The 15,546-nt window shown below is 41.2% G+C and overlaps 1 protein-coding gene across 15 annotated transcripts in view; it reads left to right on the top strand.

Moving 5' to 3' along the window:
- ARHGEF9 (Cdc42 guanine nucleotide exchange factor 9) overlaps positions 1-15,546 on the top strand; it is a 251,908-nt gene that overhangs the window by 132,966 nt on the left and 103,396 nt on the right. For 14 of the 15 annotated variants that reach the window (XM_080653046.1, XM_080653038.1, XM_080653042.1 and 11 more), the window contains 2 exons: positions 4,261-4,452; positions 13,792-13,971. In XM_080653046.1, coding sequence (XP_080509172.1) covers positions 4,261-4,452; positions 13,792-13,971 — 372 coding nt within the window. Of the gene's footprint in view, positions 1-2,893; positions 2,911-4,260; positions 4,453-13,791; positions 13,972-15,546 lie in introns of those variants that run through there. The other variant, XM_080653041.1, reaches the window with a different exon arrangement.

The following is a 15,546-nucleotide window of genomic DNA, read 5'->3' as shown; positions in this document are numbered from 1 at the left end:
CTTCTTGGTTCTTACACATATTGTTGAATTTGTCTTCCATTCTTTTCATCCACCTATGACCATTTCTCTGAATTCTTTCTCTGACAAGTTGCTTGCCTGCATTTCATTTACTTCCTTTTCTGCTGATGCCTCCTTTTCTTTGGTATGTGGGCTGTTTATTTGTCTCCCCATGATTGCTTCTCTCAGTGTTTCTGGTTATTTAGCTCTCTCTCTCTTGTGTTGACTTAAAGATACACAATACAACACAACAAGACACAACACACAGGGCACCAAACACAAATGTATTCATAATACTAATACCCCCAAATACAGGTGACCACCAGAGAAAAGAGAATTAGGGAATAGAAAAGAGTGCAAAAATGATATTGAGAAAATGAAAAAATGTAAGAGAGAAAAGAAAGAAGAAAAAAGAAGGGGAAAAATATATGCATATGGGGAGAAAACTCCAATAAAACATCAACTAATCCAAAAATGAAAACAACAACCAGCAATGAATGCAAACTACAAACAGAAGTTATCAAAAAAAAATGCAAACAACAAACCTCCCGACAACAAACACCCAGATGAATCTGAGGTGGCAGAGCTTTTTTCCAGAATGTAAGGCCAAGGAATTGAATGAATGGGGAAATAGCCACAATTCAGTATAGAGGAGGTAGAAAGATAATAAGTGTATAAGAAGAAAAGTGAAACACAAAATACCAAAGAAAGAAGAAATATATATATGTTAAAATATATATACAAAAGAAAATTTATATATACATATATATAAATAAATTTTTCTTCCTTCTTTAATCTATATACCTATGTATTTGTTTACTATTCAAAAATGAGAATAGAGAGTAAGTAGGCCTGAGTTGGTGATTGGAATTAGTGAAGCTATTAGTGGAAGAAGAGAATAAACAAGGAGAGGAAAAACAGAAGCAAAAAAAAAAAAATGAAAGACACACAAAAAAACTAACCAACAATCCAACAAAAAACAAAACAGAAAGAAGGAAAAAGGCAAAAAAAAAAAAAAAGAATTTGGATAGTGAAGAAAGAGAAAAGAGAAGTATGTATGGGCTTGGAGCAGGGGAGAGGGAATTAGATATATAAGATTAGTAAGATCAATTTTTAACAGGGAGTAAAAAGAAAGGGTAGAAAAACTAAAGCAGGAACAGGGTAAGAGAAACAGGATAGAAAGGGGGAAAAGTGAGGAAGAGCATGTAGGCATAAAGGAAAAATTGAGATAGAGTAAAATAATGCTACAGGGAAAATAAAAATAGAATGTAGAACACTAATTCCAAAATAAAATAAAATAAAATAAAATAAAATAAAATAAAATAAAATAAAATAAAGAAAAAATAACATAAAATAAAACTTTTAAAAAAGGGTAAAATAACATTATTAATACTAATAGTTAAAAATATCTACACTAATAAAAGAGAAATATGCAAATTAACCATCACTCTGCTATGCCAAGCAACACCCACCAGCCAATCAGGAGCGAGTATGCAAATTAACCCAACCAAGATGGCGGCCGGCCATGGAGCTGGAGCAAGCAGAAGGCTTGGGTTGCCCCAGCAATGGAAGAAGCCAAGCTTTCCACCTGCCTTGGCCGGCCCTAGCCTCCACTCAAGGCAAAAAGTTTCAATTATAGAATATAAATATATCCTAGATACTTGCTTCCAGCTGGCCCTGGCCTCTGCTCAAGGAGGTGCTGAAAAAAAAAAAAAAGAAAAAGAAAAAAAGGAGGGGCTGGGACCTTGGGTTGCTGGTGGGTGATCAGGCCAGGATCGGATGGCAGGGGCTGTTGGGGGTAAGCAGACCAGCAGGGGGTCCAGTTGGGGGTGAGCAGGACAGCAGGGGGGCAGTTGGGGGAGGCAGAGTGGTTAGGGTCAATCAGGCAGGCAGGCAGGCAGGTGAGCAGTCTCGGATTGTGATAGGGTGTCCGACTGCTGGTTTAGGCCTGATCCCTGTAAACCGGCAGTAGGACATCTTTCAGGGGGTCCCAGATTGGAGAGGGTGCAGGCCAGGCTGAGGAACCCGGCTCCCCCCATGCACGAGTTTCGTGCACCAGGCTCTAGTAAATATAATAAAAAACAAGGTAAAATCAAGTGAGAAAAAAATTAGTTTCTTAAGTAAAAGATAAAAAATAAAAATGTGAAGTAGTGAAGGTCATTCACTTCTTCCATTGTTCTGCATGGCATGTCTATTTACTTGCAGGTAGTCAGCACAGTATTGAAGTTTCCTGCGATCCACCGCTCCTCTATATCATAAGCCACAACCTTGTTTTCAAGCAGGCGGGATCTCTCTGCTCTCTTTGGTTCTCAGCATGCCTTTAGTTGTATTTATGCACAAGAGTCTATTTCTATTACAGCCCCTGGGTGGCAGTGTTTCTGTCTTAATATCCGGGAATAAAAGGCCTCTCTACCCTGGCTCTGCATGTGACTCTGCCTGCAACTCTGCGTGTGTCTTTTCCCCCTGGCTCTGCGCAGCCAATACAGAATTTCAGGCTGCCTTTCTGGGTCCAGTACAGCTATGGGTTAATATCTAGAATCCCCTTCTGCCGGCATCCCTGTGGAACCCCTTCCACATTCCAGGGCTACACTGACCCCAACAGCCGTGGATTTTGTGGGGGGCAGTCTTCCTCTGAGACTCCAATTCCCACTGTGCGCATTTCTCCCTCCAGCCTGGATTCCAGATCTCACCTTTCTCTAGGCAATATCTGACCTTTTCGTCCGCAGATTGCCAGCTGTGTTTATTTCACCAGTTCCTGGTGGGTGCTCTTTGATTCAGCTGTTCCTTCTGCTCTGTGAGAAGGCACAGGGCCTGTCCCTGAATTCGTGCTGCTTTGTCTCCCCCTGAGCAGACCTTCCAGGCGCCTGTGGTCAGGGAGGTTGGAGTTCCAGCATTCATGGATTCGCAGCTGAGGTAACTAGTCCCTGGGCTTTGTGGATGTAAGGTCCCAAGAGGTATCAGAGATCTCCCCGTTTCAAGGTAAGGCTGGTGTTCTGATCACAGTCAGTCTCCTGATCACAGCCATCTCCCCTTCAAGATAGCGTGGCCTCTGAGGCAGAGCTGGCCACTCGGGGAGAGATTTCAGCTGCAGTAGAGGCTACCTGGTCCGGGCTGGGGGAGGTCCGCCAGTCCCCAACAGTCCCTCGGAATATAGCTGTCCCTCACTCACAAATACTGACACTCCCGGCACGTCCATGCACTCTTCTTTCGTTTTCACACTCTCACACTATCTTGCAGCCTGCAGTCCCATCGGCAGCCATCTTGGATCCTCCCCCAAACAGTTTTTTTCCTGCATCCCTTTGCTTCATGATTTGGAATGGATCGTTTGAACCTCTACCAATTGTATCCAGTTTTGATTTGTCTAATATTTCTAATCTCACCTTGTCCCAACCCCTTCTCTACTCCTTTTCTGTCTCTCTTAAAATTGAGGCAAAAAGAGCTAGTACAGTAGTTAAGACCAAAAACTCTGGAGCCAGACTGCCTGGATTCTATCCCAGCTCTTCTTCTTCCTAACTTTGTGACTTGGAATGAAATCCCTAACTTTTTAAGGCTCAGTTTCCTCTTCTGTGAAATGGTGATAATAATGGTACCTGCCTAGCAGAACTGAATAATACAGTTCACTGAAAACTCAACACAGGGGCTGGTATATACTAAGTGCTCAGTAAACTGATGTTGCTATTATGTGGTACAAAGACATTATGACATCTCCATTCCAACCTTGAGGAAGTACAGATATTTGCATATCCAAAGAATTTTACAGTCAAATTTTAATGATTATATGTGCAGGCATTGAGGGAAATTAACACCGAAGGCCCTGGTTTGGATATGCCCAGTCTAGTTTCTAACTTTGATCTCCATACTCATAGGTGTTGTGTTTAACAATAATCCAGCCATGGCACCTCATATGTATAGCTTAATCTTTTTTTTATTTTGATCCAACTATTCTCCTTAATATGCCCCAATATGAATATGTTCTGTTTGTCATTGCTCTTCTCTCCTCTGAAACCATTTTAGCTAAGAAGTCTCTGAAGATGATTTCCCATCTTTCATTTTATAGATGATAGGTCACCAGAAGCCAAGAGAAAATTAGACTCATTCCAAGGGTCAACAAGTCACCCTGGAGCCAGGCCTGGCATGAAGTTTACAGGGGCCTCTGAAGGCTCTCTGAATACCTGAAGAATTTAGTTTATCCTTTTTTTTTACTTGTTTGAAAACTTCTCAAAGAGAGAAGTTAATCCTTTCTTTCTCTGCATTCTTCCACAGCTCTGGGTGAACCAAGAGGATGGGGTAGAGGAAGGGCCCAGTGACGTGCAGAATGGGCACCTGGACCCCAACTCAGACTGCCTCTGTCTGGGCCGGCCACTACAGAACCGAGATCAGATGCGGGCCAATGTCATCAATGAAATCATGAGCACTGAGCGTCATTATATCAAGCACCTCAAGGACATTTGTGAGGTCGGTCCAGCTATGATATTGCTTGTGGTGGCACTTAGGGTGAAATAGAGTGCACTTCCATGAAGATACAACAACTCCCTGGGCCCTACCTGTGACAGTTAAAGATGTTGGAAAGAGCACCTTGACTGGCTTCCTAAATTTTGTTCATAAGATTCTTTGGGGCTTCTCAGTTTCTCTCTCTCTCTCTCTCTCTCTCTCTCTCTCTCTCTCTTTTTCTTTTTTACTATTTGTTCATGGGTATTTTTTAAAATTCTTTATTATTGAAAGTATTACATATGTTCCCTCCCCCCCCCCATTATCCTCTCCCAGCCTGCTCCTGCCCACCAACCCGGCCTACACCCCCCACTCCCAATTGTCTGTGTCCATTGGTTATGCTTATATGCATACAAGTTATTTGGTTGATCTCTTACCCTCCACTCATCCCCCCAGCCCACACTCCCCTGTCTTCCCTCTAATGTTTAATGGTCTGTTCCATGCTTCTATGTCTCTGGATTCAGTTTATGTTTTTCATTATAATCCAAAAATGAGTGAGATCATGTGATACTTATCCTTCTCTGACTGGCATATTTTGCTTAGCATAATGCTCTAAAGGTCCATCCATGCTGTTGTATACGGTAAGAGTTCTTTATTTTTTACAGCAGTGTAGTATTCCATTGTGTAGATGTAGCACTGTTTTTTAATCCACTCATCTGCTGATGGGCACTTAGGCTGTTTCCAAATCTTAGCTATTGTAAATTGCACTGCTATGAACATAGGGGTGCATATACCATTTCTGATTGGTGTTTCTGAGATCTTGGGATATATTCCTAGAAGTGGGATTACTGGGTTAAATGGGAGTTCCATTTTTAATTTTTTTGAGGAAACACCACACTGTTTTCCACAGAGGCTGCACCAATCTGCATTCCCACCAGTAGTGTATAAGGGTTCCCTTTTCTCCACTATTTGTTCATGGGTATTTTTTAAAATTCAGCACTTCTTGTTTGTTGATGATAGCCATTCTGACAGGTGTGAGATGGTACCTCAGAGGGGTTTTGATTTGCATCTCTTGGATAATTAGTGGCTTTGAGCATTTTTTTTTCATATGCCTCTTGGCCTTCTATATGTCCACTTTTGAAAAGTGTCTATTTAGGTCCTTTGCCCATTTTTTGATTGGATTGTTTATCCAGCCATCCCATGCAAAGCTTTTGTTGGCAATCTGCCAGTTTTGTATTTCTTAATTATACTTGGTGCTAAAGTTAAGAGTTTAAGTGGGAAATATATTTGTCCTACCTTGCAATCATAGGTATCAAAGGAAGTCTTTTAAAATATTAATATTTTAAACTACAGTTTACATTCAGTATTATTTAATCTTAGTTTCAGGTGTAAAGCATAGTGGTTAGATAATCATTTACTTTACAAAGCATTCCCCAGATATTTCTAGTTCCCAATTTGCACCATACATAGTTATCACAATATTGTTCACTATATTTCCTATGCTCTACTTTACATCCCCATGACAGTTTTGTAACTACCAATCTGTAGTTCTCAATGCCTTCACTTTTTTTCACCCAGTCCTCTAACCCTTTCTCCTTTTGGCAAGCATCAGTCTGTTCTCTGTATTTAAAAATCAGTTTCTGTTTTGTTTGTTCATTTATTTTGTTCTTTAGATTCCACAAATAAGTGAAATGTGGTATTTGTTTTTCTGTGACTGACTTATTTCACTTGGCATACTACCCTCTAGGTCCATCCATGCAGTTGTAAAAGAAAGGTTTAACTAGAGCAAAAGAAGGGTGGAGAAAGTTGTTTCTATCTAGGCCAGAAGAGAGGATTTTAGCCCAGAATGTGTTACCTCTAATCCAAAAGCTGTGAGAAGAAATATGGTTTATCAGAAAGAACATCAGACTCAAAATTGGAAGTCCCTGTTCAGGTCTCAATTTAATCACTGAGGAACATCAGGTGAATCTTCTCCCTCCTGGGCCTTGTTCCCCAACTCTAAAATGAGGAGATTAGAACAGTTGCTTTTTTAAGTGCTGTCTGGGTCTTACTTTCTCTTGTTCTGTGTGATCTAGATATGCTCTCACTAGAGAAAGCTCTAGTAGTGATCCAGTTTACTTCTGCATTTCTTGCCATTTTCTCTTTGGTACCCATGGAGACATGTCTTACTTGGGCATGAATGTGTTCATGTCTACTCTTTCTATAGTTTAAAGGAGATCTCTAAATACTTCCCACTTTGGTGCTGTTGAAGGAGAAATGAGGGACACTGCATTCAATATAGTAAAAAGCCACTATCCTACCATTTGCAACAGCATGGATGTAGCTGGAGAGCATTATGCTAAGTGAAATAAGTCACTCAGAGAAAGATAAATATCACATGATCTCACTCATTTGTGGATTATAATGAACAACATAAACTGATGAACAAAAACAGATCTAGAGACAGAGAACCATCGATCAGATCCTCAAACCTCAGAGGGAAGGTAGGGGAGGGTGGGGGTAAGGGGGAGAGATCAACCAAAAGACTTGTATGCATGCATATAAGCATAAGCGATGGACGCAGACAACAGAGGGTGAGGGTGAGGGCAGGACTTAGGGTTGGGAGGACAATAGGGGAATAAGGACACATTTGTAATACCTTAATCAATAAAGGAAAAACAAACAAACAAAGAAGTCACTATCTATTAGAGAATAAATACACACACACACACACACACACACACACACAGATACACACACATTCACTCCTGGGAGCAGACATGCTTTACAAATATTTAAGTTACAATGCCCTTATTTTATAAATGAGTAAGTAGGAAATAAAGTCAGAGTCATTCAGTGAGGCCAGTAAGAGAAAATATCTTTTTATTTATTTTAATTTTTTTAAATATATTTTTATTGATTTTTTACAGAGAGGAAGGGAGAGGGATAGAGAGTTAGAAACACTGATGAGAGAGAAACATCAATCAGCTGCCTCCTGCACACCTCCTACTGCGGATGTGCCCGCAACCAAGGTACATGCCCTTGATTGGAATCGAACCTGGGACCTTTCAGTCTGCAGGCCGACGCTCTATCCACTGAGCCAAACCAGTTAGGGTGAGAAAATAACTTTTTAAATAGGTTTTCTGCAAAAGGTAACATTATTCTTTCTAAATCCAGACAGTGAGATAAAAAATTTTGGCTTAGTTCTAGGTCACCTTGACTAATGATTGGTGGTACTGCTTCTTATAAACTTAAAACTCATAATCAGGGAAATTGAGGTAAAGGCCAAGCAAAGTTAAAGATGACTTATAAAGTTGCCTTGTCTGCCTCTCTTGAGGAAGATAATATCAGTCATCCCATAACTGTGAAATAAATTCTGTGCTCAAATTCTTCCAGAGAAGTTGGACTAGCTTTCCTCAGTCATTTATATAACTGTTTCCTATTCCTCACCATCAAGAAACTCTTCCTTAGACCTAATTGAGTTGCTGTAGCTTCAAGTCATTTCCATTTGATATGCTTAAGCCTGAGGTTTTCAAACTTATTTACCATGTGGGTTTTCCTTTCTGGTAATTGCCTATCTTGATGTTTTCCAATTGTCTTTACATCTACATTTACACATAGAAAATGATAACGCATTGTATAAAATGCTATTTGTATAGCATCCTAAAGTAAAGGGATTTGGCAGCTTGTCAGTCTGAAGTGACCAGCCCTGGGGTTTCTGTCTGACCTAGGCCCTACCTCTTTGTACCACCTGGACACTCCTGGCCCTGTTCTTATCCTCTGTTTACTTTCCTATAGTTTAACATGTTTTTCTTGCTGATTTATAGGATTTTGTTATATATTTCAGATGTTAATATGTTGTTAGTTTTCCATATGATAGGTATCTTTCTTCCTGATATTTCCTAGGTTTTTGTTAATGGTTTTATTTAATCTGAAGAAAGTGTTTCCTGGCCTAAAAAGAGAAAGAAGAAAAGACAGCCGCCAGTTTATACTTTCTGCTTCTAGTTTACCTTTTGTCATCATTACCATGAAAAGAGCTAGTCACTTTGTAGTTATTCAACATATATTTATTAAGCAGCAACTATATGCCAGGTACTGTAATAAACTCTTGGATATAGCTGTGAAGAAGGCAAACATAGTCATCATTCCCAAACTTTCTTAAATCTATTTTCAAGATGTTTATCAGGTCTCCTGTTGGGCCTCAGGCTTCCAAGCAAAATAATATATGAAATCTCTAGAAAATCATAGCTAAATAGGGCCCTGGAAATATTTCTTTATATACGTGGTATATAGAGATTTGCTCTATAAAGATGGAGACCTTGAGGTCCAGACTTAAAAGGGCCTTTACCTAAAGTGTTTTCCAAACCTAGGTTATTTCCCTGAGGTTTTGGGGATCTTCCCTGGAGATCATGGTTATAGTTTGTATTCCATATCAAGGCAGTAATCCTAGCTCAGTGCACTAGATCTAGACTTCTAAATACATCCTTGTGGGTTTTAGAGCGGAGTTAATTAAGTAGGCAAATGTCTTTGACTATTTTTATTTGTTTTTTTGTTTATGTATTATGTATTGGGTTCGGGTATACAGCTTAGTGGTTAGACAATCATATACTTTATATAGTGTTCCCTCGATATTTCCACTACCCTATCTAGTACCATACATAGTTATTACAATATTATTGACTATACTAGAGGCCCAGTGCACAAAATTCGTGCATGGGGGTGTGTGTCTCTCAGCCCAGCCTGCATCCTCTCCAATCTGGGACCCCTCGAGGGATGTCCGACTGCCCGTTTAGGCCCGATCACAGTAGCATTGGACCTAAACGGGCAGTCGGACATCCCTCTCACAATCCAGGACTGCTGGCTCCCAACTGCTCGCCTGCCTGCCTTCCTGATTGCCCCTAACTGCTTCTGCCTGCCAGCCTGATCACCCCCTAACCAGTCCCTTGCCAGCCTGATTGATGCCTAACTGCTTCCCTGCCAGCCTGTTTGCCCTTAACTGCCCTCCCCTGCAGGCCCGGTCATCCCTAACTACCCTCCCCTGCAGGCCTGGTCACCCCTAACTGCCCTCCCCTGCAGGCCTGGTCCCCCCCAACTTCCCTCCTCTGCCGGCCTGGTCACCCCTAACTGCCCTCCCCTGCAGGCTTGATCGCCCCCAACTGCCCTCCCTTGCAGGCCTGCTCCCTCCCAACTGCCCTCCCCTGCTGGCCATCTTGTGGAGGCCATCTTGTGTCCACCACATGGGGGCAGCCATCTTGTGTGTTAGAGTGATGGTCAATTTGCATATTACTCTTTTATTAGATAGGATTTCCTGTTTCCTTGACCATCACATTGGAAATGCCAGAGTTAACTCATTCCGATTGTGATTGATTTGATAATTCCCACAGTACTCTTAGCTACTGTGTGGCCTGCCTTCTCACCATGCCCACTCTATTCCTAGTGGACAGAGGTGAGGATCTCAGAAACTGCCTCTTTTTAATCAGTTCACACCTACTGCCATATCACCCTATTCTCTCTTCCCATTCGGATGGAGTTAGAGGGTATTCAAAGCATGTTTGACAGTAAGAGCCACAGACCCCTTCTGCTACCAATGCCCTGTGTCAGGCCTTCAGATGTCATCTAAGTTGTTTCTTCTCTAAGACAAACAGCCCTGGATCCTTACACCGTTCTTCATGATGTTGATTTTCAGGCCCCTCTCTACCCTGCTTACTACCCTCTGGCTCTGTATCCTTTTCTCTAAGTTCCTCTAAAAAGAGGGCTCAGAATTGAATGCTGCTCTCCTACAGTGGTAGAACTACCTTCTTATTACTTCTCTCATTCTACCCTCTCAGTCTGTTTCTCCTTTATTTCCATATCTTAAACAGAGGTTTTATTTTTTCTTGAACCTCAATATCTATAACTTGTTTATTTAAATATAGAAATTTTTCCCCTAACTTAAAATGGCATTCATTTTTTTGGCAGTCACATTCCACAGCTAGCTTATCTTAAACGTATATACCCTCAAAAATGGGTGAATGAGAAGACACATATTGATTGACCCACTAAGTCAAGCCTCTTTTCATCATTGCTGTGGAAAATTTTATATAGTTACTAGGTCATCCAAAGGAAAGAGATGAAAAATAAAAGCCAGACTCCAGAGTACTAGTCATCTCTCCTGGCCTTTCTCCCTTGAGAAGCCTAAGCAGCTATGTGTTGTAAGGGCTAAGGTTAACAGTTTTGGGGTTCTCTAACTACTCCCATATTCTTATGTTCAATCTCTTATTTCCTTGATAAAGGCAGTTTCTATTAGTTGTATTCTCTTCAGCAAGTCATGTGTCTTAAACACTAGGGCTAAGATTTTGAGAAGACATTGGATTTTTCCATTTTCCTTAATAATATTGTACTCAGGACAGCATTCCTGACATTGTATTTTCTTTATATCCTCTGGCAAAGATTTCCTCCATTTTTTATCATAGAAATAATTTTTTAAATGGCATTAGAGGAAGTTTGAGAGTGGGAACAAAAACCAACTAGAATCCATCAAACTATAAGAAAACTATTTGCACTTTTGTGTAATTCCTTCAAATATGTATATGTATTTACAGAGTTATAATCATAGTGACATACCATTTTGTGTCCTGCTTTTTAACGTTATATCATAAGCACTTCTCCATGTTTCTAGATAATCTTTGTAATCATTTTAATGGCTACATAATATTCCATCAAGTTAAATAGACCAGAATGTATTTATAATCAGCATTAGCTTTAAAGAAAAAGTTTACAAAGCACTCTAGGGTCCCGTCATGCTATGGGCAGTTACATTTCTTCTAATACATAGCTTAATCTTTATATGCTACAACACATATGATATAATAGGAAGAAAATGTCACCTTGACAATAACAATGAATAGCATATTTGAGGAATTAGGAAGCTTTACTGACATCTCTATCTGTTCTTTCTTTTCCAGAACCCACTTTTTCTTATTTTTCATTTCTGTTATATTCCATAATGATGTTGAGATCTAGTATCCTTGTTGTACTTTGGGGATTTGATAATTATTCTTTCCCTGAGACCTTTTAAATGGGAGCAGTGAAAAGAACTATTAAATACTTCCTGAACTGTCTTCTAAGGATAAATGAGCAGTCCTAGTGGCTTCTTATATTGCTCCAATATGGTCACTCACTGATATCTGTACTTACCTGACATTGCATGCTGTGACATTGTTACCAGTTTTTTCATCTGTGTTCACATACTTACCTTAGGGAGAAGTGGGAGCAGGGGTGAGGAAGTCTCTGCCCAGTTGCCTGATGTTAAGATAGAAAAGTTCCTACCTGATGATATGCACACTACTTTCCCTGCTTTACTGTAGCTAAGATACTTCCAAATATGATAGGATGAGAAAGGGAAAGGGAGAGGGAGGAAGAGAAGGAAGAAAGAAAGAGGCAAGCAAACACTGGGAGTTACTTACCGATCTTCCTGTTAGTCAAGGAGGCAGAATTTTGGGAGCTGTTTCAGTAAAAGTAGTGAAGCTAAAAGAGTATTTTTGGAATAGGTGGCTTGTTCTTCCTGGTCAAGAATTGGATATAAATGAATACAGAACATCTTGGGCATTTCAATCATTTAGGGCAGCTGCCATTAGTAAAATAAATGTCAACACAGGCACATACTATTAATTTGTATAACTGTTGAAATACACTTAATAATTAATGGCTGATTTGGATTGTTAGAAGAGATAAGGGAAGTGAGATTTTGGTAGAGGTTGGTAAAGGCCATTGAAGCCCCTCCTGGACTATGCCTAGATGACCTAATTGGAAGCTGTGTTAGGGGAGACAAAGTGGAGGTAGAGATAGGCCTGGAAGTGTTGTCAGTCACTACAATGCTCTTCATTAGGGGTTCAACACTTACAAAAGGTGTTATAAAAATCACATTTAGCTTTTATTTTTTAAATAGATTTTTATTGATTTCAGAGAGGAAGGGAGGAGAGAAAGATAGAAACATCAATGATGAGAGAGAATCATTGAGCCGCTGCCTCCTGCATGCCCCACACTGGGGATCAAGCCCACAACTTGTGCATGTGCTCTGACTGGGAATCGAACTGTGACCTCTTGGTTCATAGGCCAACGTTTAACCACTGAGCCATGTCAGCTGAGCTCACATTTAGCTTTTATATGAAAGCAAGTGACCATAGTTCATTCTCACCAAGAACATTTTCATGTGCTGATGATTTCTAATGGGGACAGTGGCCATTAGTTAAAAATCTGTAAGTTCAAAATGGAAAACTGTGGCTGTTTTATTTTTCCTCCCTATGACTTAAAGTGTTCCTGAGGCTGATTGTGTTATCTCAGCACTTTCTTATTAGACCAAGAATCTCTTTCATTGATCTTCCCTTTCATCAATGGCTAGCCGTATTGAATACTCTGTTTATTCACAAATGTGTCCTGAACATTTACTCTGTTAAAAACACCATGCCTGGACACTGGTGGGCTTATTGGCTGAGCTCATCCAAACTATTTCTCCGGGCCAGCTACCTTAGATGGCTAAGATATTACTTTAAGAAATGGTTTGGTTTTGTCAATTCCTGTTCCCTTTTGGGAAGTTTCCTGCTGGGGCCTCTGTTGCCAAATTGTTGTAGATGTTATGAAGATCTTTTTAATTGGTCCTATAAGAAAGAACTTTAGAGATATGAATAGATCCAACTAAACCAATAACTACTAAAATTAGTGAAAATGTTTATGCTTAACCAGCTTCTAAGAAATGGTCCTTTGGGGGTCTTTGTCATAGAGAATTGCAGGCAAAGCTCTATACTCAAGTCTTCACACTCTGAAGACTGCTTGAGATCCAATTTTTCTAATTCTTCACTGGTGGAGTGGCTTCCTTCTCTAAACCTTAATTTCCTCATATGAAAAATATAAATGACTAGAGTCCCAGTGCACTCAGCAGGGGAGGGGGTGTTCCTATGCCCTTTCGCATCCCTTGGGGGATGTCTGACTGCCGGCTTAGGCCCAATTCCCTGGCAGTCAGACATCCCTCTCACAGTCTGCAGCTCTCACAGTCCAGGACCCTTGGCTCCTTACCGCCTGCCTGTAGCAGAGGCAGGAGAGGCTCCTGTCACCACCGCTGTGCTCGCCAGCCATGAGCCCAGCTTCTGGCTGAGCGGCACTCCCCCTGTGGAAGCGCACTGACCACCAGGGGGCAGCTCCTACGTTGAGCGTCTGCCCCCTGGTGTTCAGTGCGCTTCATAGCGACCAGTCGTTCCACAGTCCGGTCAATTTGCATATTAGGGTTTTATTATATAGTATTATTCCCTGTCTACCTCATGAAACTGAATTGAGGCTCCAACTACTTAGGAAGTGGTAAAGCTTTTGAGGAACCAGGGATATCCTCAGACTGGGCTCTTTTTTTGTCTGCAGGGCTACCTGAAGCAATGCCGAAAGAGAAGGGACATGTTCAGTGATGAGCAATTGAAGGTCATCTTTGGGAACATTGAAGACATCTACAGGTTTCAGATGGGCTTTGTGAGAGACCTGGAGAAACAGTACAACAATGATGACCCCCACCTCAGTGAGATAGGACCCTGCTTCCTGGAACACGTAAGTATCTTTCTCTTTGGGGAGGGTTTTGAGAGAGGTTAAAAAAGAAAGAGTCATGGACAGAGACAACAGTATGGTGATTACCAGAAGGAAGGGGGTGGAGGGAATATAGGAGGGTAAAGGGGGGATAAATTGGGATGGAAGGATACTTTACTTGAGTTGGTAAACACATAATACAATATACAGATAATGTATTATAGAATTGTATACCTGAAACCTATACCATTTCTGGTATAATTTTATTAACCATTGCCACCTCAACAAACTCAGTAAAAAAAAAAAAAAAAAAGTTAAAAAAAGAAGCATTGGAAGGAGTGTCTGAACTCCCTGGTCCTGCTCAGCTGGTTTGTCTTGTGGTAGCGGATGGATTCTTCTCTGACTCCAATGTTGATAATTTTGCCAGTGCATGAGGACTTAGGAAGGTACTGTAATTTGAACTAGGACTCTCTTACTTTACATTTCCCCTCTCTTTTCTCTCTTTCCAGAAAGTTACCAGTAAGATTTTTCTTCAGCTTCTTTTTTTTTCTGTTGGGTTCAGTTTCTGTGGGACCTGGTGTTTTTGGAAGGGCTTTGAAATTATTCACTACATGGAGAATTCAGGGATCTGAGTAATAGGAGAGCCCATGGTCAGCATGAAAATAGGTCTCTGTGAGGCATTTAGGGGAGAGTACTGGGTAGGAGAAATGATATGTGTAGGAAAAGAGGCCACATGGCTTAGAGAAAGGAGCACTAGGGTACAGGAAAATGAGGATTTGAGTCCTGTGTCTGTAATAACTGTCTGGGTAACTTTGGATAAGTCCGTTACCTTCTTTGGGCTTCCTCATCTGGAATATAAGAAGGTTCATTCTAGCCCTAGCCGGTTTGGCTAAGTGGATAGAGCATCGGCCTGAGGACTGGAGGGTCTCAGGTTTGCTTCAGGCCAAGGGCACATGCCCGGGTTGCGGGCTTGATCCCCAGTGTGGGGCATGCAGGAGGCAGCTGATCGGTGATTCTCATCATTGATGTTTCTATCTCTCCATCTACCTTCCTCTCTGAAATCAATTATATATATATTAGAGGCTTGGTGCACAACATTCATGCACCAGGGGGCAGGGGTCCCTCAGCCCAGCCTGCGCCCTCTCACAGTCTGGGACCCCTTGGGGGATGTCTTCATGCTGACTTAGGCCCACTCCCCACAGCAGTTGGACATCTTCCAAAGGGTCCTTAGCGCTGCCACGGAGATGAAAGAGGCTCCTGCCACCCCTGCTGCACTCACCAGCCATGTGCCTGGCTTCTGGCTGAGCAGCGTTCCCCCTGTGGGAGTGCACTGACCACCAGGGGGCAGCTCCTTCGCTGAGCGTCTGCTCCCTGGTGGTCAGTGTGCATCATAGTGACTGGTCGTTCCACTGTTCGGTCTATTTGCATATTAGCCTTTTATTATATAGGATTTATTCACTCTATATCCCTGTGGTTCTCTTGGGTCTCATTCATAGCTGACCAAGTTGTTTTGACAACTCTTTTCCCCCATTTTATAAAGTATTTATTTTTTAAAGAGATAACATGTACACATGATACAAATTTCAAGTGGCACATAAA

The sequence above is a fragment of the Plecotus auritus genome, assembly GCF_963455305.1.
Source record: "Plecotus auritus genome assembly, chromosome: X".
In the NCBI taxonomy this organism is placed as follows: domain Eukaryota; kingdom Metazoa; phylum Chordata; class Mammalia; order Chiroptera; family Vespertilionidae; genus Plecotus; species Plecotus auritus.
This window is presented reverse-complemented; position numbering and strand designations above follow the sequence as displayed.